Here is a 20,689-nt window from a genome sequence, read left to right on the forward strand (position 1 = left end):
ACCAGAATGCAAGGCAGGAGCAATGAATGACTTTTAAAAAATAGGTACATATAAAGTTCTATAGGTATCCAGAAGAAAGTACATGTCCATTGCTAAGATCGTCAGGGAAGACTTCCAAGTGGAGGTGGTATTGAGGTGAGCAGAATTTTGAAATCAGAAAAGGATTATCGTCCAACTTATAAAAACTTGCTATAAAAATTTGTTATCAAAAAGCAAAGCTATAAAAAAGATTTCATCTCATACTTCTGCCTCTTAATATGTTTTCATCTGAATAATTTATAAATAATGGAATGACATTTTTAGATGGGAAAAATAGAAAATATGTGACATCATGATTAAGATTATGAAAACACTTCAAGTTTTCAGTACTGTAGAGGCAGTTTAGTTATTTAAACTCAATTTTCCTCTTATTTAGAGGGAAAAAAACCCAGTCATTTTGTTTTTTCTCTTCTCTTTGACAGTTGTTGCCATATAGAGCTTATGGACTAGTTGGGCTTTTGTTTCCTATATAACACAGGGCAGTTAACAAGATTTCTAGTATTCAAGTCACTTCTATGTTGGTAAATGTAAAAACCAGACCTATAGGTCAGGGCTAAGGAGTGGGCTAGTTAGTTCTTCAGCTACCTTCACTTTATACCTTTTTCTCATTGCAAAACAGTTAAGACTGAATTTGGCCTTCTCCATTATTTCAAAATGGAGCAGAAGCACGTAAGCTGTTTGAATTATGCCAAGGAAAACATACTAACTCAGAAAGATAAACACAAACAAACAAAAAAATTATTTGTACAACTTCTTTTTTCATTTTTGTATTGGAGTACAGTTTGATTTACAACGTTGTGTTAGTTTTCAGGTATACAACAAACTGATTTTGTTATACATGTATGTATCTATATATCTATATATCTATATCTATTCTTTCTCAGATTCTTTTCCCACGTAGGTTATTACAGAATATTGAGTAGAGTTCCCTGTGCAATTGAGTAGGTCCTTGCCGATTGTCTATTTTATTTATAATAGTGTGTATATATTAATTCCAAACTCCTAATTTATCGCTCCCCTGTACAACTTAATAAGGGAAAGATCAGAGAATAATCAGTCGTGTCCTCGCCAGCATACAAACACTCCTTTTGGTCTTTAAAAGTAGAATGTTTATGTGAAGGAGATAAAAAGAGTCAGGAAAGATTTTAAATGATATTTTAGGAAAAGCTGGTTCCTATCTCTGTCTTTCCAAAGAACCAAAGAGGTAGCTTACTTACTTGGCACGTATGTAATTAATTCAGGAAGTGGTCATGACATTTTTTTACCTTAAAGAATGTTTAGGCTTTAGAGATGGAAATGTCTCACTTTCCCATCATAAGAAACTAAAAGAGGGACTTCCCTGGTGGTCCAGTGGTTAAGACTCCATGCTTCTGCTGCAGGGCATGTGGGTTCGATCCCCGGTCAGGGAACTAAGCTCCCGCGTGCTGTGTGGTGCGGCAGAAAAAAACCCAAAAACCAAAAACAAAAAGACAAAAAAAGAAACTAAAACAAATAGCATCATTTTAATCTTTTATAACCACAGAGATGGCAATAGGAGAATCTCTAAAAGGTCCTGAGATCATCTTCAGATTAGATCTGTGCTCAGACATAGAGACCTCTCTTAGGTCCATATTTTAGGAACCTTACCCTCATGGGTGCCTTGTATGTAACACTTTCTGATTCGTTAATGAGTACTTCTACACGTGTTGCATGATAATGGAAGCTTAAAATAATTCCCGAAGACGTTTCAAAGTATCACCAGAATTATCAAGATAAAATCATGCTTACTATAGTGTTATCATTAAACACATATTAAAATTTTAATTCTCTCAAGATTAGTAATCTGAGTAATCTGCAGTTGATACATATACAGTAACACTCTATTAATAAGAATATTTAATTAAGCACAACAGCCCAGTGCTTGACCATATCAGATATTAGAGAATTTGAGAGTTCTTAAGAGTTCTGTTTAGCCCCGACTTCTGTCAGCCTCCCTCTCTCATGGGCTCTATTCATCAAAGCCTTAGGGTTGTGTAAACTCTCTATTCTAACTAAAATATATTCTGAGAAAATCTATTTTAAAAAGTCCTTTTCTTATTCCTCACCTGCTGCCATCACACACACATACACGCACACACACACTCCCTCATTCGATGAATTTTCCTTATTATAAATGCGTGGTCCAGCCTACCACCCTTTCTTGTTATGTTGATTTAGTAAAATGGTAGTAAAATTCTGAGTATCTGGCTTAACAAAAAGCTCTTACTTTCTGATTCAACTTTGAGTGATCATCCATCCTGTTAGAAATACAATGCCTGTTCTTGAAATTAGCTGTTTATTTAAATGCAGAAAGAATAATGTTGGAAATTACAGCTCTACTTACTCGTATTAGCTTATGTTTTTATATATTTTATAATTTATAACAAAAGTCTTTTCACATAGTAATATAACCAGATATAAGCTAGAAAAAGAAGTGGTTAACAAATGCTAAATCAGATTTAGACAGTAAATTGGGGAACCACAAGTGAATGGAAGTCTAGCTTATAGACTTCCCCCCTCTTTTTAAAGAATATCTTAAATAACCTGCTCAGATATTTTTAAAAGCCATAATGTTTGCTTAACTATTTTAATTTAAAATAAAATAATCTTAAAATATTTCATACAGGTGTTTAATCAGGAAGGAGAATTCATGTTGAAGTTTGGCTCAAATGGAGAAGGAAATGGGCAGTTTAATGCTCCAACGGGTGTAGCAGTGGATTCAAATGGAAACATCATTGTAGCAGACTGGGGAAACAGCAGGATCCAGGTAGATTAAAATACAGATTTATTTGTTTAGAGTGATTGGTGTTTGTTGAAAGTGGAGAATCATCTGTACCCCAGACTGGAATGTTTTCCATTTGTTCATTGATTAGGTAATTAGACTGTAAATAATCAAGGTAAAGAAGGTGGAGTAGAAAAAAGTCAACATATTACCAGAGTGAAACCCTCTAAATCAGGGATTCTTAGCGTGTATCCCACACACCCCAAAAGCATTTGTAGCTAGAATTTAAGAGATCCACTGAACAAAAATATTACATCATTATTTTGACTAACTTCTAACTGAAAATTATAATTTCCTTTAATTATGAATATAGGCAATAATCACAGTACTTATAGTGATACCTATAACTTTGTCACCAAGAGAAATTACAGAAATTTTCGTATTACCATCGTAGACGTCTCGAATTATCATTTATACTGATCACTACTTAAAAATTACAGTCATCATTACACCTATCGTTGTTCCTTGTTATTTAATGTGTTAATTTAAAAAAGCACCCATATTACTATATCACAGTTCTGTAGCACTTTGATGACTCTATTTTAATATAATTGTTTTCCTGTATAATCCCATGTATTTTGTCCTATGCACTTAAAAACATTATTTTGCTAAATAACCCATGAGTCAAAGAGGACGTCTCAAGGAAAATTTAAAAATGTATTGGAGTGAATGAAAATGCAAATATTGCATATCAGAGTTTGTGGAATGCAGCTAAAACATTGCCGAGAGGGAATTCTTTTCCCCCAGCTCTATTGAGATGTAATTGACATAGAACACTGTATAAGTTTAAGGTATACAGCATGTTGATTTGATACACTTATATATTTCAAAATCACATCACATAATTGCCATTTCTTTTTTTGTGGTAAGAACACATGTACTCTCTTAGCAACTTTCCAGTACATAACACAGTATTATAACTATAATCAGCACCCTGTGCATTAGATGCCTGGGCCGTATTCATCTTCTAACTGGAAGTTTGTACACTTTGACCAATTTCTCCCCACTCCCTACCCTCTGGTAACCACCATTCTACCTGCAAGGGAAACTAATAACACTGAATACTTACATTATAAAAGAGAATATGTCTTTAATCAAGAACCCAATTTCCCACCTCAAGAAGCTAGGAGAAGGGGCTTCCCTGGTGGCGCAGTTGTTGAGAGTCCGCCTGCCGATGCAGGGGACACGGGTTCGTGCCCCGGTCCAGGAAGATCCCACATGCCGTGGAGCGGCTGGGCCCGTGAGCCATGGCCGCTGAGCCTGTGCGTCCAGAGCTTGTGCTCCACAACGTGAGAGGCCTGCGTATCGCAAAAAAAAAAAAAAAAAAAAAGAAGCTAGGAGAAGAGCAAAAACTGAAAGCAAGCTGAAGGGAGGAAATAGTGAAGATAGTATCAGAAATCATTTACATTCAAGAGGAGATCAATGAAACAGTTATTCTTTGAAAAGATTAGTAAAGCTGACAAACCTCTAGCAAGACCGACAAAGAAAAAAAGACAGAAAATGCTAGTATCACTACAGACCCTGCAGACATCAAAAGAATAGTAAGGAATTCTGCGAACAACTCTACACGCATCAGTTTGACAACTTAGATGAAATGGACCGATTTCTCAAAAAGTACAAACACCTCAACTAACCCAATATAAAGTAAATAAATTGAATAGCTCTACAGCTATTAAGGAAATTTAGTTCATAATTTAAAAACTCCCCCAAATGAAATCTCCAGACTCAGAAAGTTTCACTGGAGAATTCTACCAAATATTTAAAGAAGAGTTAGCACCAGTTCAGTTTCTTCTAGAAAATAGAAGACAGGGGAACACTTTACAGTTCACTTTCCAACTCAGCTTCTGATACCATGATACCAAAATCAGACTAAGACAGTACAAAAAAGAAAAATACAGGCCATATTCCTCATGATTATAGATGAGGAATATTTTAATATTCCTTAAAATGTTAGGAAATAGAATTCAACAATATGTGAAAATCTTTCCACGGCCAAGTGGGTTTTTTTCCAAGAACGCAAGGCTGATTCAGTATTTAAAAATCAATGTAATAAAGGGAGAATTTTTAAAAAATCAATGTAATCCACCCCATTAAAAGGCCAAGGAATAAAAATAATATGATCATATCAATTCATGCAGAAAAAAGCATTTGGTAAGATTCAATACCTATTCATGATTTTTAAATCTCAGAAAACTAGGAATATACAGGAACTTTCTCAATTTGATAAAGAATGTCTGTGAAAACCTACTGCTAACACCATACTTAATGGTGAAAGAATGAAAACTTTTCCTCTAAGATCAGAAACAAGGCAAGGATGTTTGCTCTCACCATTCTTATTCAACATTAGTGCTGGAAGTTCTAACCAATACAATAAGGAAAGAAAGGGAAATAAGAAGATTACAAATTAGAAAGAAAGAAAGAAACTATCCCTATTTGGAGAGAACATGACTGTTTACATAAAAACATATCAAGGAATCTACAGAACAGTTCTTAGAACTAATAAGAGAGTTCAGCAAGGTCACAGGATACAAGATCAGCATATAAAACTCAATTGTATTTCTATATAGTAGCAACGAACACGTGGACACCAAAATTTTAAATACAATACCACTTAAAATTGCTGAAAAAATGGAAATATCTAGATATAATAACAAAGCATGTCTAGTATGTGTATCTGAAAGCTTACATGCTAGTGTAAAAAAGAAAAGAAGATCTAAATAAGTGGAGAGACATACTGTATTCATGGATTGCAAGGCTCAAGAAAAAAGTCTGTTCTCCCCAAACTGACATACAGGTTTAACACAGAATCCCAGCAGGAATTCTTGTAGATATAGACAAGATTATCTTAAAATGTATGTGGAAAAGTAAAGGGACTAGAATAGCTAAAACAATTTTGAAAAAGAAGAGAGAGGAATCCCTCTACCTGAGTTCATGACTTGTTATATAGCTATTCTATAGCTGCAGTAATCAAGACTGTGTGGTATTAATGGAGGGATAGGCACATAGGTCAAGGGAACAGCATAGAGAATCCAGAAATAGACCCACACGTGTGCAGCCAACTGACTTTTTGACAAAGGTACAAAATTTTGCAATTTAATGGAGGAATGGTAACCTTTTCAACAAAAGGTGCTAGAACAATTAAGATCTCCATAAAGGAAAGAAAATGAACCCCATCTTATGTAAAAGTTAACTCAAAAAAGATTATAGATTTAAATGAAAAGTGTAAAACTATAAAACTTTTAGAAGGTTCTAAGAGAAAATCTTTGGGACATATGGCTTGCTAAAGAATTTTTAGACATGATACTGAGAGTATGATCCATAAAAAAACAAAGTCAATAAACTGGACTTTATCAAAATTAAAAACTTTTGTTCAGTGAAAGACTCTGTTAAGAGGACAAAAAGATAAGCAACAAACGGGGAGAAAATATTTATAAACCACACTATCTGACAGAGGACTTATGCCTGGAATATATAATGATTTTCAGAATTCGACATAAAAGAACCAAACAGTCCAATTAGAAAATGGGCAAAAGACATGAAGAGAAGTTTCACTGAAGAGGTTATAAACATGAAAAGACATTAGGGAAGTGCAAATTAAGACCATGATGAGATACTACTACACACTTATTAGAATAGCTAAAATTAAAAATACTGATGATACCAAATGCTGGTGAGCATGCAGAAAAATTAGATTTCTCATACATTGCTAGTGTGAATGTAAAATGACAGTCAGCCTTGAAAATAGTTTGGCAGGTTCTTAAAAAATTAAGTGTACACTTACCATACAACTCAGTAATTGCACTCCTGGGTATTTATCCCAGAGAAATGAGAACTTAGGTCCGCAGAAAAACCTCTGCATTGTTGTTCATAGAAACTTTATTTGTTATAGCCCAAAACTGAAAATAACCAAGATGTCTTTCAGTAGGTTAATGGCCAAACAAACTGGTATATCCACACTGTGGAATAATACTCAGCAGTTAAAAGGAACAGAGTGATGACACCCTCAACAACTTAGATGCATGTCAAGGGCATCATGTTGAGTGAAAAAAAGCCACTTTCAAAAGATCACATGCTGTATGATTGCATTTAGGTAACATTCTCAAAATGACAGAATTATAGAGAAGGAAAACAGATAGTGGCTGGCAAGAGTTAGAGATGTTGGGAGAAGGGGAGTGGGTGTGACTATAAAGAGGCAGCATGAGGCAGATCTTCGTGATGATGGAATAGTTCTGCATGTTGGTTGCAGTGGCTACGTTAATCTATACTTGTGATAAAAGGTACAACTATACACACACATTCCAATGTCAGTTTGCTGGGTTTAATATTGTACTACAGGTATAGAAGATGTAACCATTGGGAGAAACTGGATGGAGAGTACGCAGAATCTCTCTGTACTATCTTTGCAACTTTCTTATGAATCTATAACTATTTCAAAATAAAAAGTGAACCAAAAAAGAGAGTAACAATAATTAATTCAAATATGTTTCCATGGTTTAGGAATAATGTATCTTGAATGGCATTTGGCATTTTGATTGGATATAAATAATAATAAAACTGGCTACATTCTGGAAAAAAAAACTATTAAAACACTATTTTGAGATGGGCTCTATAGTCTTTGTCAAACTACCAGAGGGGACTGTGACACAAAATTTTGATTTTCCTCTAAATTAAGAGCAAAGCTTTTCAGTCCTCACTGAAGAAAGACTTTTCTTTTCTCCCATGTCTCTTGTGTAGTCACCTGCATGTATCTAAACATGCATTTACAGACAGGGCAATTCATCCTCACCTGTGTGGGTCTGTGCAGTGCACCTGAGACCACAGGGTGCTCTGGGTAAATCTAGGAGCATTCTGATGTTACTGTGAGGACAGCAGCTGAGCAGTTGAACCTGATATATGTATCCACTTCTCAGGAAAAGGGTTGAGACTTTAAATGTAACACTGTATGCTTTAATTTCTCTAGTATACTTATCTTGCTTAATTATCCCAGTGGACCTCTACATTTGGAAGAGGCGTCTATATCTGATGGGAAGCCAGAAGCAGACAGGAAACGAAGTTCACAAAGCAGTTCTGTATCGGACCACAGATGCTAAGCTGTTTATATTGTGGCCCTCATCACACCTGCCTTTTGAAACACCCTACAGTCCAACCAGAATGGTTGAAAGAAACCAGCCTGGGCCTGGGAAGGAGGAGTGTTCCTCTTATTTCCTCATAGCAGAAGCTTACAGACCAAAAAAGACCACTTTCTATCTAAATGTACTTGTTGAACCATTGACTTCGTATAACTTACTCTTTTCTGAAAAGGAAAAAAGTAATTTCTGTTTTCTCGTTGCACGTTGTGACTCAGGACATTCTTCTGTGGCCTAGTTGCTGATTTTTCTCTCTTATGATTGGGAATAAGCTTAGAGTGAGAAATGAGGATCTTTTATTTTTCAGGCAGCATCCAGGGCCATTCCCCTCACATGTGACCACTGTAAGAGTATACGTGAGATCCTATGGCCAGTGGCACATTCCTTGTCAGTGACTGTGGGGCATAGAGAGTGAGGGGAGGGAGAGCAAGGTAAGTGGAGGGAGGGGTTTTCTGTGATAGTGACCTGAACAAACCTGGGGGGTTGCACACATGCTTCTATACTAAAAACATTAGCATTAAGGGTTTTCTAACCCCTATTTCATTGTATTACTGTAACTTTTCCTATTACACTCTGACTTTATATTTACAGGTTTTTGATGGAAGTGGATCGTTTTTGTCCTACATTAACACATCTGCTGACCCACTCTATGGCCCCCAAGGCCTGGCCCTAACTTCAGACGGCCACGTGGTGGTTGCAGACTCTGGAAACCACTGTTTCAAGGTGTATCGGTACTTGCAGTAACAGTGGGCAACTGGACAACCCCTTACAAAGATCTTACACATAAACTGGAATGGATTTCTCAACGCAGGACCAGATTATACTAGACTTTTCATGCTAGAAGGAATCATCGGTGAACTTTCCAAGGTTATTTCTGAATGTAACGATTTCCTTAAAAACTGCATATCTGATTTCCATAATCCACATTTAGGGTTGAAAAAAAAATCTCTTCTACTGAATCTATAAAAACTGCAGAGTTTTACACCTGTGAACTATGGCTTATAGGACAGGGATTTATGTAGCTAAACTAATTTTGCAAATCAAATAAGCATTAAAAAGCAACTAGAATATGTAAAGGTATTTGTTAATCCTGTGAGTGGTAGCTTTTGCGCAGAGCTTCCAAAAACAAAACAAAAACGAAATCTGTTATAGTTATATACTTTATTTAACCTCGGTCACAAGACCCAGGGGATCTTCTAACCTCACTTTTACAGTAGGTATTACCCTTATGACATTTTTTTGGTTATTAGTAGCTACATATAAATTACTTCGGGAAAAATGGAAACTGTCTTGCAAAATCCTCCCAGCTGGGATTAGCGAGCGTCTTGAGTTTAGCACTTAAAAAAATCAATGCAAATTTCCCATCCTTTCTGAGTTAGAGCAGAGATCTTCTTCATGTGTTCTTTTCATCTCTCCTGCTCACCCTGTATCAGAAAACAAAGTTCATTTTCAGGGAATCCTGAAATTCCTAATACTTTGGAAAGCATATTACACCAGCCCCATTAACTCCAGATTAATGCACTGGAATGTAATCAAGAAAAAGTCAGTCACATTTTCTGTGCCACGTTCTCACATGTGTCTCTCCTTTTCCACTTCACGAATGCGAAAGCTTTACCTCCTGCAAAATGTCAGCACATGTAGTAGGACACCAGTATCCTAGGACAGAGAGCCATAAGCAGCCCTTTGGAGGACTGATGGTGTCAACCAAAGGCATGTGATTGATCAATGGTTTCCTTTTAGAAACAAGTGTTACCAAAGTTGTGTTATCTCAAAAGCATTACAGGTAAGGGCATGTTATGGTTATTTATCATTGTCTAATGACTAGTAGAGGCATTAAAGGACTATATATACATGATTAGGGTAGGGTAGAATGTATCATATATAGATATATATAGCTGAATCTTTGGTGTATTGAAATAGGCAGCACTCTGAAAGACAGAAGCATCTTCAGCACATTCCTTAACTGCACAGTTTAAAGCCGTCCTAGTAGAGCAAGCCCTAAAGCAGATGTAATTTTTGCCATTTTCCAGGAATGCTTGTATTGGCTGACTTTTAGTCAGAAAATGGCCTTCTGTGCTTTCAAAAACAAAACAAAAAACAGATCAAAAGAAAAAAAAGTTCAACTTGAGTTACATTTAACTTTAAGTATAAATTCATTTTGAAAAATGTTAAGAATAATTTAGTCAATCTAATACTGTAAAATAAGATGTGGTCTATTTCCACTGTTTAATTTTCTACTCAGTTCTACCAAACAGGATGTCATGTTTGGCATTTCCAATAAGGACTTTGGGACCTTTTTCACTGAAAGCACCTTAGAACTGTACTATAAGAAAACATTTCCCACACGTATAACTATATGAATGTGATGTTTCTTGCTTATTAATTTATAATTCAGCCATTCTCTTATATAGGACTTTTTTAAATTTAGAAGGGAAATCTTCCAATTATCTATCAAATTTATTATGCCCAAATCAACCTCTGAAAAAAAATTTTTTCAGGAAGATTTACATTTAGGTTTAGTATTTTTTTAGTTAGGTAGAATTTTCAAAATATTTGAGACTGTCCATGATAAAGTTAAATAAATCAATGACATTTTTAGAATGTTAAACTAAGACACTGTTTCCTAATGTCAGTGAAATAAGTCTTTGAATTTAAACATTCATATTTAATGAGCGCTTACTGGGTGCCAGAGGCTATTCTAGGCACTGGGGATAAAGTAATGGATAAAACAGACAAAAATCCCTGCCCCCTTGGAGCTTACACTCTAGTGAGGGAATTTCATTTTACCGTTTATTAACATTCTGCATAAAAGATAAGCTAGACCCTTGATAACTTCTGGAATGTTTAAAAGGAAACTTTTTAAATTGGTTAAATGAATTTCAGTTTCTTTTCACAAGTAAAAATGGCTTTCTATGTAGATTCTGTCATAGGCCATTGATCTTAAGACTAGTTTACTTAAAGAGGTTTTTTTGCACATTTAAATTATACTTGTGAATTTAGAAATTAACCAACCATCATACCATATGAGACTGGATATCTCGATAGTAGATTGAATACAAAGCTAATTTTTTTACATGTCAATATTGGAATGAAACTGGAATGAAAGAAGAGATACTTTGATTCAGACCTGTTCCACGGTCTGTTACTAAAACACATGCTATGGGCACTCCAGGAAACACTATATATCCCCCAAATATGTGTAATCATATATGTTAAAGTATAGATAACATTTCAAATTTGGATACATATGTGCATTTACTGTATTAGTAAGCATATTTTAGGGGGAAAAGTGCTGCTGATAAGATACGAATAGACAAGATTTAAGTGAAACTTTGTCACATTCTTTGAAAAATGGTTTCTAGTAAACTGAGAAGGATAGTAAAATAAGTGACTTTTTTTCTGGGCTACCATTATTGTTTGATTTCTCTTTGTCAAGTGTACAGAACCTGTCATACATTCACGATAAGTAGCACTGAAAAATTACCCATTCAGATTTCCCCTGGGCACTTATGGCAAAATGTTGCCAGTTAGAATGTAAAGGTAGGTGACAATGCATTCCCTCCCCGCTTATAGATATTAGTAACTGTATCTCTGACACAGACCTCCCCTGCTGGACACAGGGAGGTGAGTGGAGATTCGCTTCACCACCTAGAAACACATGAATAAAAAGCCTTTATGACTGTTAGCCATTTTTAAAAAAATGGTTCTTAGTATCTTGATCAAACTTTAATCTCTAGTAACTGAAGTCCCCAAGTTTCCTTCTTTTAATTAGCTCTTTGACTAGATTTGAAGCAAATAAATACTAAGAGATCCATGCAACTAGAACACACTTGATTCTACTACTAAATATACAAGGTATGTCCTAACAGAGTTAACTGGGAAAGCAGTACGCTAGCAAGTGTCTATGGATCCTTAACACTGAAGGGTTCACATAAATGCTTTGGTAATACCTATTGAGTTAATTGGAGAAAATAGCAAATAAGCATCAGGTAATCTGCAGATTACTTCAGATGGGAAAAATCTTTATGTACATTTGGACTCTATCTTATCCTCCCTATTCACCAGCTTCTGAAAAAGGAGGAATATTTTTAGTATAATTTAAAAATAGACATTTCAAGGTAGGATAAAATTGAAGTTATTTGCTGCAAACATTGTCTAATTTTGCTTAAAATCAAAAGTCGTAATACTGTTGCATTCTGTAAATGTTGCAGGGTTTTAAACTTTAAAATTATTTTAATATTTTTGATAACTAGGAATCTAGCATTGCCATAAAGGAAACGAAGTGCCCATCAAAAATTTGGTATAAATAAATAATTTTTTTTTGTTTTAAATGACAGTAAGCCACAAATCATGATGGTAATCTTAAACTTTCTGAAGATGAATTGTGTGGCAGTGATTGTGTGGTCTGTTTGTGGAGAATGTATGAAAGCTATTAATATTCTAAAACATGAATAAATTGGCTATGTTGTTCCAGTGAATGTACAGCACTTCCAGTAACTTTTGAAAGCAACACAGCCTTAAACTCAATGTTTTTGCTTTATGACATGGGAATGTTCTGTCATGAACAGAGTGTATTCTTAGAATTCTTTATATTATTCTCAATTCTATAGCCTTTCCATCCTATGTATGAGTGTGAGGGGCTTTCACTTGCTTTTTCTTTTTAAATTTTGTACATTCCACCTTTATAGGTCTGTTTCATATGTTTTGTGTATAGAACACTTAAGTCTTGCGCTCTCTGACATTGATACTGATATATTCTCATCATTTGTTCCTTTATGAATCAAAATGCTGACTGCCTATTTGAAGAAAAGAATGAATGCTGTGCATCAAAGTGTTTGTATGTTCATAGCTACCTATGTACCACAGTATTTTGGATGCTTTAGTCTACAATAAATCTTTAAATTAATTCTGTCTTGAAACATAGGAGAAACAAGATTCATGTGTATACCTTTACCATGCACAAAATCTCAAATCATCATAATAAAGTTTGTTTTCTCCATTTCCAGGGTGAATGTTTATTTATTTAAACATTTAAGCTATTTATTGTCCTCTTTCTTAGTGAAGGAATAAATGAAGGTATGTTCTAGAATATGTGGAAGATATCAATACCTCAACCAAACTGTTTATACTAGGGAGAAAAAGTTTAGTTAATGGGACTGTTCTCATAATTTCTCTTTCTGATAATTTGTTGTTGATATACAGAAATGCAACAGATTTCTATATATTAATTTTGTACCCTGCAAATTTACTGAATTAATTTATTCTAATATTAATTAGTTCTAATAGATTTTGGTGGCATCTTGAGGATTTTCTATGTATAGTATCATGTCATCTGCAAACAGTGACAGTTTTAATTACTTCTTTCCAATTTGGGTTCCTTTTATTCCTTTTTCTCCTCTGATTGCTGTGGCTAGGGCTTCCAATACTATGTTGAATAAAAGTGATCAGCCTGGGCATCCTTGTCTTATTCCTGATCTTAGAAGAAACGCTTTCAGCTTTTCATCGTGGAGTATGTTGAGTATACTGTTAGCTGTGGGCTTATTATATAGAGTCTTTAATATGTTGAGGTATATCCCCCTATACCCACTTTGTTGGGAGTTTTTATCATAAGTGGACGCTGAATTTTGTCATTGAAGCATCCTTGCATCCCTGGGATAAATCCCACTTGATCATGGTATATGATCCCCTTAATGTACTGTTCAATTCAGTTTGAATTGAATATTTTGTTGAGGTTTTTTGCATCTATGTTCATCAGTGATATTGGCCTGTAATTTTCTTTTCTTGTGATACCTTTGTCTGCTTTTGGTATCAGGGTGCTGCTGGCCTTGTAAAATGAGTTCAGAAGTGTTCCTCCCTCTGCAATTTTTTGGAATAGTTTAAGAAGAATAGATGTTAACTGTTCTCTAAATGTCTGGTGGAAGTCTCCTGTGAAGCCATCTGGTCCTGGGCTTGTAATGCTATAAACTTCCCTCTTAGAACTGCTTTTGTTGCATCCCATAGATTTTGGATTGTTGTGTTTTCATTTTCATTTGTCTCTAGGTATTTTTAAATTTCTTCTTTGATTTCTTCAGTGATCCGTTGGTCATTTAGTAGCATATTTAGCCTCCACCTTTTGTGTTTTTGCAGTTTTTTTCTTGCAGTTTCTAGTCTCATAGCATTGTGGTCAGAAAAGATGCTTGATATGATATCAATGTTCTTCAATTTACAGAGGCTTGTTTTTTGGCCAGAATGTCATCGGTCCTGGAGAATATTCCATGTGTATTTGAAAAGGAGATGTATTCTGTTGCTTTTGGATGGAATGTTCTATGTTTATCTAGTAAGTCCATCTGGTCTAATGTGTTATTTAAGGCCAGTATTTCCTTATTTATTTTCTGTCTGGATGATCTGCCCATTGATGTAAGTGAGATATGAAAAGTCCCCTACTATTATATACTGTCGGTTTCTCCCTAATGTCTGTATGCTTTATGTATTTAGGTGGTCCTATGTTGGGTGCATATATATTTACAATTGTTATATCTTCTTCTTGGATTGATCTTTTGATCATTATGCAATCCTTCTTTGTCTCTTGTAACAGTCTTTGTTTAAAAGTCTATTTTATCTGGTACTAGTAATGCAACTCTGGCTTGCTTTTGATCTACATTTGCATGGAATACCTTTTTCCATGCCCTCACTTTCAATCTGTGTGTGTCTTTAGATCTGAAGTGAGTCTCTTGTGTGCAGCATATATGCAGGTCTTGTTTTTGTATCCATTCAACCACTCTATATCTTTTTTTTTTAATTTATTTATTTTGGTTGCACTGGGTCTTAGTTGTGGCTCGCAGGCTCCTTAGTTGCGGCACACGTGCTCCTTAGTTGCGGCTCACGGGCTCCTTAGTTGTGGCATATGAACTCTTAGTTGCGGCACGAATGTGGGATCTAGTTCTCTGACCAGGGATTGAACCCGTGACCCCTGCATTGGAAGGCAGATTCTTAACCACTGTGCCACCAGGGAAGTCCCCACTCTATGTCTTTTGATTAGAGCATTTAGTCCATTTACACTTTAAGTAATTGTTGACATGTATGTAAATCCTTATTGCCATTTTGTTAATTGGTTTGGGGATGTTTTTGTAGTTCTTTTTTGTTCCTTTCTTCTTCTTTTGTTCTCTTCCCTTAAGATTTGATGACTATACTTAGAGTTTGGATTTCTTTCTCTTTTGTGTGTGTATGTATAATAGATTTTTGGTTTGTGGTTACCATGAGGTTTATATATAGCAATCTATAAATAGATAGATGATTATTTTAAGTTGCTGCTCTCTTAATTTCAAACACATTTAACAACTCTACGCTTTTACTCTCCTCCCCTCATGATTACTGTTTCTGACATCATATTTTACATCTGTTTGTTTCGTGTATCCCTTAACTGCGTAATTTGGATATAGATGATTTTACTGCTTTTGTCTTTGAACCCTGCCAGCTTTGTACATGGTTGATTTACTACCTTTACTGTATGTTTGTCTTTACCAATGAGCTTTTTCCTTTCATAATCGTCATATTTCTAGTTGTGGCCTTTTTTGCTTAGAGAAGTCTCTTTCACATTTCTTGTAAAGCTCGTTTGCTGGTGCTGAACTCTTTTAGCTTTTGCTTGTGGGTAAAACTTTTGATTTCTCCATCAAATCTGAATTGAGAGCCTTGGCAGTTATTCTTGGTGGTAGGTTTTTCCATTTCATCACTTTAAATATATTGTGCCACTCCTGGCCTGTAGAGTTTCTGCTGAAAAGTCAGCTGATAGCCTTATGGGAGTTCCCTTATGTAGCTTGTTGCTTTTCCCTTGTTGCTTTTAATATTCTCTCTTTATCTTTTCATTTTAATTACAAAGTGTCTTAGTGTGATCCTCTTTGGGACTTTCTGTGCTTCCTGGACTTGGATGTCTGTTTCTTGTCCCAAGTTAGGGCATTTTTCAGCTATTATGTCTTCAAATATGTTCTCTGCCCCTTCCTCTCTTCTTCTGGGACTCCTGTAATGTGAATGTTAGTACCTTGATGTTGTCCCAGAAGTCTCTTAAACTGTCCTCATTTCTTTCCATTCTTTTTTTCTATTCATCTTTATTGATATCCACTACTCTGTCTTCCATCTCACTGATCCATTCTTCTGTATCATTTGGTCTATTGTTAATTCCTTCTAATGCATTTTAAAATTTCAGTTATTGTATTCTTCATCTCTGTTTGGTTGTTCTGTATATTTTCTAACTCTTTGTTAAAAACTTCTAACTTCTCATTCTGTGCATCCATTCTTCCCTCCAGTTCTTTGATCATTAGCTATCATTAGCTTGAACTCTTTCTAGGGTAGATTGCCTATCTCCAGGGTTTTATCTTGTTCCTTCATTTGGAACGTGATCTTCTGTTGCCCATTTTGCCTCACTTCCTTTTTTATTTCTATCTATCTGGTAGGTTGGTTACGTTTCCACACCTTGGAGAAGCGGCCTTTTCAAGAAGTCCTATGCATCCCAGCCGCGCACTCCCCTCTGGTCACCAGAGCTATAAGCTCTAGGGGTGCCCCCTACATGGGCTGCGTGGGTCCTTCTGTTGTGGTGGGCTGACTATTGTGGGTGGTCTGGTAGGTGTAGCTGGCCCTGGGTCAGTTGGTTGCCAGGCCCTGCCTTGTGTGGAGGCTGCCAGTCACTGGTTGATGGGGCTGGGTCATGAGGTGGCTGGCTTTGGAATCTTGAGGGGCCCTGGGGATAGCACTGGCTCACTGTTGGACAGAGTTGTGACCCAAGAGACTCTGGGGCTGGTGCCTGAGCACTGGTGGGTGAGCCAGGTCCTGGGGTCTGGCTGTAGGACCCAGGGGTCCTGGAGCTGGTGTTGGACCACTGGTGGGTGGGACCAGTTCTTGACACAACTGGCTGTGGGGTCTGGGGTATCCCAAAGCTTGTGTTGGCCTGCTGGTGGTCAGGGCTGGGTTCTGTCATGGCAGGCTGCGTGGCTGTAGTTGTCCTAGGGCTGGTGTCCCTCCTCTGGTGGGTGTTGCTGGTCTGAAGGCTAGAGGAGGCTTACTGGTGGGTGGACCCAGAGCCCAGCAGATTCTGAGGCTGGTGTCTGCCTACGGGTGGGCAGGCTTGGTCCTAGGGTTCTCTGGCTGCAGGGCCCTGGGGATCCCAGGTCTAATGCCTGGGTCTAATGCCAGCACCACACTGGTGTGTGGTGCTGGGTCCTGGGCCTTCTGGTGGGCAAGGCCATGGCCAGGGATGGCTCAGAGATTCTTTTTTTAAGATACTTAGTATTTACTACTGCCTTTGGGAAATACATTGACTTTTTTTTTTAATGTTATTTTATTTATTTATTTATTTATTTATGGCTGTGTTGGGTCTTTGTTGCTATGTGCTGGCTTTCTCTAGTTGCGGCTAGCGGGGGGCTACTCTTTCTTGTGGTGCACAGGCTTCTCATTGCGGTGGCTTCTCTTGTGGAGCATGGGCTCTAGGCATGCGGGCTTCAGTAGTTGTGGCACGTGGGCTCAGTAGTTGTGGCACGTGGCTCAGTAGCTGTGGCTCCCGGGCTCTAGAGCGCAGGCTCAGTAGTTGTGGCACACGGGCTTAGTTGCTCCGTAGCATGTGGGATCTTCCTGGACCAGGGCTCGAACCCATGTCCCCTGTGTTGGCCAGTGGATTCTTAACCACTGTGCCACCAGGGAAGTCCCGCTCAGGGAGTCTTAAGATTGCCTATCTGCTGGTGTGTGGGGCTGTGTCCCTGCCAGTTAGTTGCTTGGCCTTCGTTGTCCCAGTACTGGTGCCTCCAAGCTGGTGGGTGGTGGCGGGGCTGGGTGGCTGGTGGGTGGTGGCGGGGCTGGGTGGCTGGTGGGTGGTGGCGGGGCTGGGTGTTGAGACTAATAAGCTAGAGGGAGGATTCCAAAACGGCACTTGCCAGTAGCAGTGTCTTTGTGGTAGAACAGGCTCCCCAAATGGCTGACCCCAGTGTCTGTGTCTCCAGGCTGAGCTCCAGCTGCCTCCTGCCTCTCCAGGAGGCTCTCCAAGATCAGCAGGTGGATCTGACCCAGGCTCCTTTCAAATTACTGCTTCTTCCATGGGTCCTGGAGTGTGTGAGATTTTGTGTGCCCCCTTTGAGAGTGGAGTTTCTATTTCCCTCAGCCCTCTGGGTCCCTCAGAAGTAAAGCCTGCTGGCCTTCAAGACCAAATACTCTGGGGGTTTTTGCAGGACCTCTGGGCTGGTAGGCCCAACTTGGGGCTTGAACCTCTCACTCCTTTGGGAGAACCTCTGCAACTGTACCTATTCTCTCGTGTGTAGGTCACCCACCCAAGGGTAAGGGTCTTGACTGTATCGCAACTCTGGCCCTTCTACCTGTCTCACAGTTCCTTCTTTATATCTTTAGTTGTAGAAGAGCTTTTCTAGTAGGTTTCAGTCTTTTCATCGATAGTGATTACTACTTACAGTTATGATTTGGGTGTGCCCTTGAGAAGAGGTGAACTCAGGGTCTTTCTACTCCTCATTGGGAACTCTCTCCCATCTGATGGTACCCCACAGGTCTTGAGGATAAGTAAGCTCTCAATCTTGAGTGGTGTATGGACTTGACGATTATTTGTTTGTTTTCTTGTAAAGGACTCTTGTCCTCCTTAGTTGATTGTAAACAAGTCATTAGCTTACACATAGGCATACAACATTTTTCCTGATGTATTTATAACACTTTTGGGTTTTTCATTAAGCCTGTGATCTATATTTTGTGTGATGAAATGAACACTAAAAGTTATCATAATTAGAATAGCCTTTGTTAAAAGTGGAGGGGCACTACAGAAATTTCTTTGTTTTGTTTTTTGGAGGATTAAAATTCTATAACAGATTGAAAGTCTGAAAGAGGTGAAAGTCTTGGAAGGAGAGTTGAAACAAAAATGAGAAAAAGACCAAACATGACACTGCTGACTAGTTAATGCGAACATCAGTATTATTGACACCTGATTCCATTCCTCACTTATTTTTTTCTTTTAACCAAGCAGGCACCATTGCCATCGTGGGCTCTTTGGAGGTTTTTAGAGTCAGATTGAGAGGGAGGCACTTGTGCCAGGTTATAGCACATCTCAGATTGCTTTTTAGGAACTCGGTTCATGTAAAGCCGAAGGCACCCCTTTCCAGAGCTGACAAAGGGTTTAATTAAAGCTGCAGTTTGTTATTGCCTATGTTAAGAGGCAGGGAGGGCAGGTGACATTCTATCCTCAGCCCCACCTTGCTGCCTCTTTTTTTGCTGCCATAGTCTTTGAACAAATATCTGAGCACCTGTGGTATATACCAGGCTTTGGGCTATGTGTAAGGGCTGTTAGAACGAATAATAAAGCCTGTAACCTCTAAGAGCTTACAGTATGGTTGATGAACCGGACCAGGTGATTACACCATGAGCTGCTTTTATATACCTTCATTTGCAAATATTTACTGAATCTAGCGTCCTGCTTTAGCTACTAAGGAATAGCAGTAAACACCCTCCTCCCCACCAAAAAAGTCCCTGTTCTCATGGAGCTTTATTCTAGTGGGATGAGACTTAAATGAATATATACAGGGCTGGCTACATAATTCGTGATAAAAAGAATGAAAAAGGCTTTTTCCTTCCTTCTGTAGTCTCTCTCTCAACCTGTGGTGGTGTTTATTTGCTACTTAATGTCACAGTCCCTTGGGCATAGGGATGTTTGACCGGTGAGTGCAGACCCTCACATATACCTGAGGCCCCGCACCATGACTCAGACTTGCCCCATGCCTGTGCCCAGCCTCCCGCCAGGAGTGGAGGGTGGAAAGGGTTGCTGAGTGGGACCAGGGATTCTGGCAGCTGTTAACTCACCCTGGGAGAAGGCAAGGAGGTGGTGTTAAGGGGGATCGCCAAGGCTTGCTAAAAGAGGGCAAGAGAGCATGAGTCGTCCAGGAAAGAACAAATAGTTCAATATCGCGAGGCTAGATGACACTCAAGAAGAAATGATGAGAGATGAGGCAGGGTTACACAGAAGAGTTATTACTGTGCCCGTTCTCAAGGAGTTTACATCCCAGATGGAAAGATTTAAAAAGCATCAGTACCTATAATACAGAGCAATTTAAGAGAAGAGCCATGGAAGAAGTGTCAATAAAGCATGATGGAAAATCCAAGTTATCACATAATTGATGGGGACAACCTGCTTTATGCGTATTGTCCCAGCATAATTGTAAAGAGCAGTCTTTCTTTCTTTCTCAGGAGCGTCCCAGTTTGGATGAGAAATTGTATTCTCACGCTACACCGGTGTTTCTCAGCCTTTTTCCCCATTATCTTCCCCCTAAGGAGCTTTTTTAGACATCTTTTCCCTAATCACCCCTTGCCCCTTGCCCCCAGCCCATGACGCTTTAATGCCGGAGGTATACTTTATATCTGTTTATGTGCTACAGCCCTCTGGAGGCCCATAAACCATTGTACCACAAACCATCCAAGATTTTTTCATCCCCCAGGAACCTTTCATCCCCCATCCAAGATTTTTTCATCCCCCAGGAACCAGTTTTGATATTACCCCCATTGAGACTGATGCTCTGCACAAATGACATAGTAGTAGTGTCATTTCTAACTCAGGAGATGTGACTGAGAGGTCAATAATGTTTACTATTTCTTCCTTGAAATTTTCTCCTCTTGTTTTTTCATTCTCCTACTTTTTTCTACCCTGTAGACTTTTCTCTGTCTCTTTCAAATGATGTTACTTTCTTTTCCTACTTCCTTAATAAAGAAGGTTCTCCTA

General features: G+C 38.0%; 1 protein-coding gene across 3 annotated transcripts in view; it reads left to right on the forward strand.

The window, feature by feature from the left end:
- Positions 1 to 12,964, forward strand: part of TRIM2 (tripartite motif containing 2) — a 102,078-nt gene extending 89,114 nt beyond the window's left edge. For 2 of the 3 annotated variants that reach the window (XM_027117221.1, XM_027117222.1), the window contains 2 exons: positions 2,684 to 2,824; positions 8,557 to 12,964. In XM_027117221.1, coding sequence (XP_026973022.1) covers positions 2,684 to 2,824; positions 8,557 to 8,709 — 294 coding nt within the window. In that variant the 3' untranslated portion in view covers positions 8,710 to 12,964. Of the gene's footprint in view, positions 1 to 2,683; positions 2,825 to 8,556 lie in introns of those variants that run through there. The other variant, XM_027117223.1, reaches the window with a different exon arrangement.
- The last annotated feature ends 7,725 nt before the right edge of the window (positions 12,965 to 20,689 follow it).

Source organism: Aethalodelphis obliquidens, unplaced genomic scaffold, assembly GCF_003676395.1.
Source record: "Aethalodelphis obliquidens isolate GAN/ISIS:26980383/991018 unplaced genomic scaffold, ASM367639v1 scaffold17, whole genome shotgun sequence".
NCBI classification, from domain to species: Eukaryota; Metazoa; Chordata; class Mammalia; order Artiodactyla; family Delphinidae; genus Aethalodelphis; species Aethalodelphis obliquidens.